The sequence below is a fragment of the Diadema antillarum genome, unplaced genomic scaffold (genome assembly GCF_040938485.1).
Source record: "Diadema antillarum isolate AM-2024a unplaced genomic scaffold, OU_Dant_1.0 seq00000807_RagTag, whole genome shotgun sequence".
NCBI lineage: Eukaryota > Metazoa > Echinodermata > Echinoidea > Diadematoida > Diadematidae > Diadema > Diadema antillarum.
Window position 1 is genome coordinate 95,319 of NW_027271688.1, and position 9,860 is coordinate 105,178.

The following is a 9,860-nucleotide window of genomic DNA, read 5'->3' on the forward strand; positions in this document are numbered from 1 at the left end:
ATAATAGCTTGAAAAATATGATGTTCAGTAAAGTAAAATTAAGTAATCTATAAATAATTATTCGTACATTATGCTGTCGACTAATTTGTTTAAAGCGAATACTTTATTGAAACGTGAAAACTTGTAACCTTTGATTTTCAACATTTTGCCTTTCACTTTATGAACAGTTTTGTCTCTGAGTCACCTATTAGTATTACACACACCGCAAAGAATACCGATTACACATTTAAAATTCATTCTGATGTTCAGTCATAAAATCAATGATTCTTTCTTTTCTTTTTCACTTTCTTTTCATTTTCAGTTTTAATTTTCAACCAAAACCTAAAAAATGTTCCATGTTATACGACAAGTGTGAATGCTCAGTATTGACAGATCATCCGGGAATTGTGTTTTCTGGAAGCATCAGAAAGTCAAGCAGCCAACACATCGTTTCAGCAAAAGATAGAATATTATGATGCCGCCGAGGGTTTTTAAAAAAACAATTGTTTTGATAATCATTCATGTCTGGGCTTAAACCGCTCGAAATCACGTTGGTTCTTTTAATCATAAATGCTATATAGCTGCGGCCAACAGGGATGTGTACGTTCCACGCATTCCCCAGGGATGTTTCTGGCCCATATTCTTGCAGTCAATAAGACACTATCGCCAAAGTATGACCGTGGAGCTTGTATAGCTCCATCATGGTATGACCGACCATCAGAGCATCGATCAACAGATCGACCTGCGAGAAAGAAATCTCTATGCATACCCCACGTACGATTCCATTGTCTGTAGTTTCTCGTAGTTCCATCTTCTGAGAAATTACGTTTCACCTTGAAATTTCTATTGTGCACAACACGGAAGTCATTTATGTAAACTGATGACAGCAGTCAACAAAGCAGTTAGCGAAACAATTACATGTTTTACTTTTTATGTTTTAACTGCTGACTCATTTTTCAAAGGATCAATGGACAGGAAACAATCTAATGTTCTCATTTCTGATAATCTCCTCTGACTCTACAACGAAAAGGTTGACATTTGATAATTTATCAGTTTTCGTTAGATTTCTCTCTGTTTTGCTGATCTTTCATCAGTTTGCAATTGCAATTTGCAATTTGCAAGTGTCGTTCAAACATATTCCACCCCTGTGTGGCGAAACTGAAGTCAGCGGCCCAAACAATAGAGGAGTGTAGACGCTCGCCGAGCATAGCTTTCGAAACATGCAGGGGGCGCTCTTTCATACAAACTTTTTCAAGTACAGTTGAAACTCTCGTATCCGGACAAGTCGGGACCAGGGCTCATCCGGATAAGGGATTTGGCCGGATACAGGAGACTCAATGCTTTATACATGTACATATACATACACATGTACTGATGTAGCCCATTGTAGTACCACATGTAGTAATGTGTATACTGCAACCTTTTCATTGTTCCACTCAGTAACAGACCCCAAAATACAGGTTCGTGTTTGCAAGAATGAATCATTTTCTTTTATAAATTCTTGGGATGATTTACCTAAATAATTATTAAGAAATGTATCAAGTACATGTAATTCATGTGTGTTTGTGTAGGAGTTCTCAAGGAGTTGGGAATCCCCCTTTCCTCCCGTAATTATTATTAAAAAAAATCACGGCGAGATTGCGTCGGTATAATAGAGAGATCCGGATAAAGGGAGGCCGGATAAGAGAGGTTCAACTGTATATACTATATAGTACATGTATTAGTAGGCCTACATGTACTTTTTTCGCCATGCTTTTCTCTTCATGTTCCAACTATTTGACAGTGCGTTTGATTAGCTCCTCCTACAATCAAAACAGCATCGTAATAATCACAATCTTTATTCTAGTCTTCTTTAAATGTGAAGATTGGTGATTTTATATTATTGTTGTTATAACACCTACGGTTTGATATAATCGGTTGCCCATAATACACTCACAACAGAATTTCTCGTGTAGATTTATATGCCAGGGCCACACACCTACAAAATATATCTTTTAGCTGTAAAGTGCCCTTTGACCATTGTACCCGTATTATTTAGATAGTTGTGAGTGCAAGCTCCTCAGAGTTAAATGCCTTATTTTTTGGCAGTTACTAATACTAGCCTGACAATTCTCCACGACGTTAATATCATCACGTGTCTTTTACAAAAATAGCAAATCTGGCTGTAACTTGTGTTCGTTAAGATCCAATTTAAAAAAAAATATTTTAAGCTCTTGAAAGCCTACAAGCTCGCATCCTTGCAATGTAACATCATTAATAATCAACACATTTAAAAACAAACAAAAAGTTGGGTAAATGTAGTGGAAAATTAAATGGGCGGTGAGTTGGCCTATAGTCGGTATTGTCTGTCTCCTATTCCAAAGGTCCCGGGATAGATTCCGAGTACTAGTCTCACTGAGCACTAGTGTTGTTTGTAACCAGAATCATTGTCCCCTCCAGTAAGAGGAAAAGCACTGTGTGTCCCTCAGATAGGATATAAAATGGAGATCCCGTGTGTGAGAGAGTCATAACAACCCATGCACGAAAAAGATCTCGCTTCGTATTCATTGCAAAGAGCAGGGTGTGCCAGTAAACCGGTAAAGTGCATGGTCCCGCCTTACATCCAACTGGACCACATCGAAGACAAGTATGATAATAATTCACAAAATTTTTATAGCGCATTATCACATGAAATGAAGACCTGAATATAAGAACGACCCAAGTCCAATTTTTGGCCAAATTCAGTTTGACATGGGAAATTGTAGCTTATGCATGGACTTATCTTGTGTATAAATGATAAATCCTAATTACCCCCGGAAGTGTCTGAAATGAATGAGTTAAATCTTTTATTGATGTATGAATGAAGGACTTGGGTCATTCTTACATTCATATTATAGCGCCCTCTCTCATCCTTCGCTCATCTCTATAGCAGAATATCATGTATATGAATCAAAGAACGACCCAAGTCCACCACACAAAATGGCCTCTCCACAATTAATGTGAATGTTAATTGTCATAATAATGTATGCTTAAGGTTGTTTATACAATGTTGCCTTCCCATCACAGTTAGATAGAATATTATTGGACATATAAAAAAGATATGAAGTTTTTTTTAGTTTACTCGAAATGGTCTTCCATGGACTTGGGTCGTTCTTATATTCATATACTCAAATGTCTCTAAGCGCTATGGAAAAAAATAAAAAGGAAGAAGACAGAAAGGAAGAAAGAAAGAAAGAAGAAGAAGATACAGTTTCAGAGACGGTAAGATACGAGTCATAGTAATAGAACTACTCAATAAACAAATAAGTTTTTAACGTGGATTTAAATTTCTCTACCGAGTCACAGCATTCAGGTAAACTGTTTCAGAGTTGAGACGATGCTGACTGAAAAGCTCGTGAACCATAAGATTGTGTATTGACAGGAGTAGGTATTAAAAGCGATTTGTTGTTTGACCGCAAGTTCCGGGAGGGTAGGTACTCAGTTATCAACTGTTAAAGATAAACCGGTGCAATATTTCGCAAACATTTGAAAGTTAACAAAAGAATCTTGAAATCAATTCGTTCCCGGATTCTTAACATAATAATATGCAGTTCTCTCATTGTAGTGGGGTAACCGACTCACGTGCATCTGAATATGGGCTATCCAGCCATCTTCTCATATGGAAAACAAACAAACAAACAAACAAGACAAACAAAACAAAATCCTGAATAGTTCCACCCGTTCCATAATTGTGCAAGTCGATAGAAAATAGTTCTAATTTAGAACTGAGCGCCAAAAATCAAGATTTTATGATGGGTATAATAAGTGGCTCATTCATCTTGGTGTTGACTTAAAGGGATGCGATATTGTATGGTGGAGATGAGGACTGAGCTTTTAATAACTTTTTGCGAGTTACTAAGAAACCACTTATGAAATGTTACAGAGCATACCATTCTAAGAGGAATTCAAAGTTTATATGATGAAATTCCGTTTCCAAATGGCTGATATCAGAAAACAAAGTAAAACAAAGCGATCCTAATAAAAGATGCGTCACGCCTTTTATTACTATCGCTTTGTTTTGAATGTCTCGATCAGCCATTCAAAGCCGATTTTCATCAAATAAACGTTGAATTCCTCTTGGAATTACAATCCTCAAGCTGTTTCATTTTTCATAAGAGGTTTCTCATTATCTCACCCCAAAAAATTAGAAAGCTGATGCCAGGTCTCAACCAAAACTATGCATTGTATATCATCCATTTAAGGTTCTGCACTGAAGTGACGCAGAGGGCTAACCAATTCAAGTACTTGGACTCGTACTTCATCTACGCAACGTACGTTGCTGTGGACGTACACACACTGACAGTTTAAAGATCAAAGTTCAGTCTGTACGCCGCGCGGGCCTTAAAGAACTACCTGTACGTAGACCCTCAAGTATCCTTCCTGTAGGCAGTACATGATCGTCAAATCTGCATCGATTGTGAGTGGGAATTCAGTCAATATCATGGCATCCGAGGATGATCGGGTCCGAGTGATCATGTGGACATGCCCGCGCACGATCTCGACGGCGTTAACGAAGTGTCTAAGCCACATCGAGGGCATCGAAATCTGGTTCGAGCCCTACTGCTTCTGCATCATGGCTGCCATGGAGTATCGCCGCGTTTATGGAAGTGAGCTGCCCACTGCCTACGAAGGGCACGAGGAAGCGTTCGCCAAGGCTGCACAGCTTATCTCGAAAATGGCTGTAACTCCCGAAGGCATTATCGACCCAAAGAGACTGGCGTACGTTTTCAGCAAGATTGTCTAAAAATCTTAAATCCTGTACTAGTATTCTTTTAAGATCGCCCCATGAATGAATGAATGGATGAATGAATGATGAATGAATGAATGAATGAATGTACATGTATGCATGCATGCATGCATACATTCATTAATGAACCTACGCTTTCATGATTCCGAATGTACCGGTACTTCAAGAATCACCTTGTAGTGTTCTGTTAGCTCTCTTACGTATCATGAAAATGTAATTGACAATGTTCGGAGTAAAGACTTGTACTTGGATTTTAAAATGAACGGTCTCTCGCTTTAAACTGTACGGAGTTCGTGACCCATCGTATTTAATACATGTACATGTGATATTCAACTGCTTGGGGAAAGCATTGTTTATTTTACTTGTTACAGGGATGGTACACTAAATTTCAGTTGAGATGGGGGTTCAAGTTTTCAACGTTTTCGATGACGGTTTTTTTTTTAGATAATGGGAAACATTATGAAATATGGAAGGGCATATAAAATGCTATGAGGAATTCAAAGTTTATTTGGTTAAAAAAATGGTTTGGAAAATGGCTGAGATATCCAAAATAAAGCGATCCTAATAAAATGTGGGTCCCACCTGTCATTAGGATGCCTTTGTTTTCCTTTGTTTTTAGATATCTCAGACATTTCAAAACCGACTTTCATCATGTAAATTTTGAATCCTCTTGGAATTGTATGCTCTTTAACATTTCATCCGAAAAAAAGGTTTCCACGTATATTGCATAAAATTCAAAGCTAAATCCTCACCTCAACTAATACTATACTGTATACTGTCCCTTTAAAAAACATAAGCCAATGAACTTCTTGGTCTACAATCACTCTAAGGAAATGTGTGATGAATTCTACCGCCTGGCTATCATCTTTAGAGGCTTCCACGATGCTTTATAACGTGAGAGCTGTTATCTTGTATGCTTAATGTAATACATGTATATACGCTGAAATAAAGGAGACAGGAAAGTTGTCGACACTTCTTTGGGTCGATGAATTGTAATTGGAATAAATATCATTTGAATCATTAATCTCCATCATGAATTTATTCAACTTGGAACGATGAGTTGCTCTCAATCATTGTTTTAATCTTTTAATAGACATGTATATAATTTGTCTCGGTTGTACAGGTTCGAAGGAGTTAAATCGAGGTTGGAAAAGAGCAATATCAAATACGTGTTCGTCAAAGACATGACACTGGCAATGGCGGAACCGAAGTATCGCCGATACCTTCCGAATGGGTATCGCCACGCTTTCTTGATTCGTCGTCCCGCGCCAGTCATTGCATCATACAGAAAGGCGACGATAGAGTCGTTTATCGCTTCTGGATACTTGTCGGAAGAATCTCGGGACGAACGCACTTTCGACATCGAGAAAGACAACTTCCTATTTGATGCTGGCCTCTTTCACCAGCAATTATATGAATCATGGAAGCACGTTTTAGAGGCGTGTGATTCTGCAAACAGAACAGTTCAATCAAACTCTCCTGATGAGCCAAGGAGGAAGCGTTCTTGTGTTCCTGTGATTGACTCAGACGACTTGTTATCAAAACCAGACGCAGTGCTGCAGAAGTTTTGCCGAGTGATTGGTTTGCCGTACAGCCAGTCGCTATTGAAGTGGGACGCTTCTCCTGAAGTGGCATACACGTGGAAAGCGGCCGGGGATGATCTTTTGCGTTACAACGAGCATTTTTACCGAAGAGCCCTTCGAAGTACTCAGTTCGTTCCACCGAAGGCCCGAGATACTGACGAAGATGACGTCACGGAAGACGTGCGCCGTCTTTGCCTCAGGGCGCAGCCGTTTTATGACGAAATGTATGCATGTAAACTTGAGTAAAATCTGTCTTTGCTTATCGCCTATGGTGATAGCTCTTTTGATTCAAAATTGGCATGTATCTTGATTTCAAGTGGTCTGCCTCGCGGAACATAATCACATAAGTATGTAGATTAGTTATTGGCGACTAACAGTAATCATGGTTATCATGGTTATGATACATTAGAGTACCCATCTGCCCTTAATGATACACGCCGGGCAGGATTCGAATCAATAAGCTGCTATGGAAGACTGTAGGTTCGTTTCCACTGCACTGCAGCGCCCCTAGTTTCGCAAGCATAATGACATTGTCTTGTAAAATTCATAGAAGCTATAATAGTATGGAAACCCTTTACAAAGGTAACGGAAGACTTACGTATCGTATACGCCTATAATTGGTTTTACCACCCGCTTCTCTTCTTACGGCGCCGTTAAAACCAATTTGTGTTATAGAGAACTATGAAAAGTGATCACATGAGAACGGAGTGTGTTTAATGTAACAGCCGTAAAAGACGTGAGTGTGTCTATGCTATGCGAGAAACAAGATGCTTTGTTACTCGCGAACATTGAACCCATTCTATTTAAATCCTTACTTGAAATACCAGGCCCTTCTTCTGCCAGAAACATTTTATTCTTGCCGTTGAATAATAATGAGTGATTTAGAAACCACGCTTATAGCCATCCTCTTTGCCACACCGCGGATGTCTCTGCGGCAGAGCTCTATCATACAGAAAAATTTAATTTGCATATAATATGTCATTTTGCTGCAATATTCTTCTACACGTTCACAATAGTGGGCAGCTTATTCTATCACCCTTGCATGCCATTTTTTTTTTGTTCTTATAGGAGCACCATTACAGTATAATTCAACATAATTCATACTGTACAAACAATGCAAATACATGGTGTACCGTAATCATAATGATAGCATGCCTGTATGGTAAATGAAATCCATTTTCTTATTTAAAAAAAAAAAAGTATTTCTCTATATCGTTCTTGTCAGTTGATTGAAAACCGCTCATGGAAGAGTTGGAAGTTATGGATATTTTAGTATGTATAAAGGTAAAAGCAGTTTTCCTAAGGTTGTAGTAAAATGAGTTGAACTGCAATCACTTGGTAAAATGCGCTTATCATATGATTAAATACAACATGAAACATTACGTAAGATAAAAATTGGCAATTTCATTGGCATCGCTATATGAAATAAGATATTAACAGTTCCATTTAGTTGGTTGATTTACATGTAATTTCTCAACAAGCAGTGTTACATGTATATATTTTGGCAAGAAGCTCTGGATCTTTCAGATGAATATGGTTGGAGTGAATCGTTTGAATTTAGATGTGGAAAATAATTTAATCAATGACTAAAGCAATGTGATTTCAAAATGTTTTCATCGATATGTACAATTTGTACTTCAAAAAAGATAAATGGTATATTGCGCAATAGTGTATTGCCAGCCTGTGAGCTCATTCTTCAATAACTTCAATAACTCATAAGTTTACTCAAATTTGAAGTTATTTCATTAATAATGAATTCAATGCAAACCTCAAAATCGATGAGAAAACGTTATTGATTGGTTATGATATTGAAATCGAAATATGATTCTCCTCAACGGAGTCCTGATTTTCTCACAATGTACGATATATACAGTGTAGCAAAATCAATTCACTCTAAAATTATTAACTATGATCGTTTATTATCAGAAAACATCAGCGTAAATAAGCACTGGATTGGTAAGCCTTTTAGTAGTATAGTCATTCCAAATTAAGTGTAGAAAAGTAACTAAGCCACTGATTAACTCAGTGCTCATGTACGTCGATGTAGTGCAATTTGTCGGTGAGTTGCAAAAATGTTATGCAGTTCTTTGTGTCTGTATAATAAGAACGCCATTTTTATGTGCCATTCTAAAGGTTTTTAATCATGATCTCACATTCCTCATGTAAAATGTTTTCAGAATTGTTTTTAAGACATGATGCAGAGCGTACTTATTTCTTTCGATAATATGCAGCTGAAGATGAAAAATAAACCTCGTGAGTCTTTTTTTTTCCTTCGGTAGTCTGAAATAATTACGTGGCACTATGGCATCTATTTTTAACAGAAGGAAGCAGCGACTGAAGCTTCAAAATTCCCCGTTCAAAATACCATCCCTGTCCACAGTTTTGGAAGAGACGTACCTTAGGCTGATATGTACCCTATATATATATATATATATATATATATATATATATATACATATATATATATATATATATATATATATATATATATATATATATACAGTGTATATATATATATGTAATATGATATAATATAATACAATATATTGTGAAATAATATAAAAATATATCGAGTACATAAATATATGTATATACATGTATATATATATATAGGTATAGTGTCTATACTAATAAGAACTCCAAGGAGGGTAAGATACGAAGCAAGATTTGAGAGAAGTGGTTTGAAGATCGAATCGATGGTTTCGAGTCTTTTTCTCCTTCTCGCCCACACCCCCACCCCTCTCTCTCCAATGGGGACGGGATTTTGAAAGGGAACAGCGTTTTAGAAGTAACTCTGACAGGAGATGAAGGAAGTAAAAGGAATCAGAAGAGAAGAAAAAGAACGGAACGGATGTCTGGTCGTATACGTGAATGATGTGCAATAGATGGTGGAGCCACTTGAGGATGCTATTGTATTGGCATGAAAATGAAGAAAACACGTAAGGGTCAAAGGTGAAATGATAATCGGAGAAAGTTTCTTGTTACGTCACACAATTCACATTTCTTCCAAAGAAGTACGTGTACATACAACTAAGCACTCACCCATTGTCTAACGACACATACACGCACAGTTTCAGTTACACACGATCAGACACACAGACACGACAGAAATGCACATGATATGGAATACTTCTAATTCTGCCACCGAAGAAGAGCAGAATAAGTGGACTTACGAGATGAATACTTACGAGGACTATTCAATAATCCCGACGCCCTTAATGCTTGTAACATCTTGTTCAAGAAACGCCACAATCCTTGCTTATCAACCTATATCACCGAGAAAAACAAAATAGAGGAGGAATACGATATTATTGACCCAAACAGAATATGGTGAAAAACTTAGATGTATGTAAAATCGAAGGCATGAGCGGATCTGGAACAAGGGGCAGTGGCATTTTCCTTCATGAAATACTTGAAAGTGTGCTCGACCTTTTGGTGGCGTGTTAGCGACCCCCGATGCGGTAAAAGCGAGCTTTAGATCTGCGACGCGAACGCTAAGAGGACGCAGCCTCTCGGGTTGGACAACGGAAACG

General features: G+C 37.7%; 1 protein-coding gene across 1 annotated transcript; it reads left to right on the forward strand.

Annotated features, from left to right (window-relative positions):
- The first annotated feature begins 4,215 nt into the window (after positions 1-4,215).
- LOC139739557 (uncharacterized) lies at positions 4,216-6,906 on the forward strand. The gene is made up of 2 exons (XM_071650160.1): positions 4,216-4,716; positions 5,868-6,906. The coding sequence occupies exons 1-2, from the start codon at positions 4,391-4,393 to the stop codon at positions 6,571-6,573; spliced, it is 1,032 nt and encodes a 343-aa protein (XP_071506261.1). The 5' UTR covers positions 4,216-4,390; the 3' UTR covers positions 6,574-6,906.
- The last annotated feature ends 2,954 nt before the right edge of the window (positions 6,907-9,860 follow it).

Excerpts from the sequence above, each read along its gene's own strand:
- LOC139739557 (XM_071650160.1), top strand. The coding sequence starts at position 4,391 with ATGATCGTCAAATCTGCATCGATTGTGAGTGGGAATTCAGTCAATATC. Across the intron at positions 4,717-5,867 it reads ATCGACCCAAAGAGACTGGC|GTTCGAAGGAGTTAAATCGA; the intron begins GTACGTTTTCAG and ends TCGGTTGTACAG.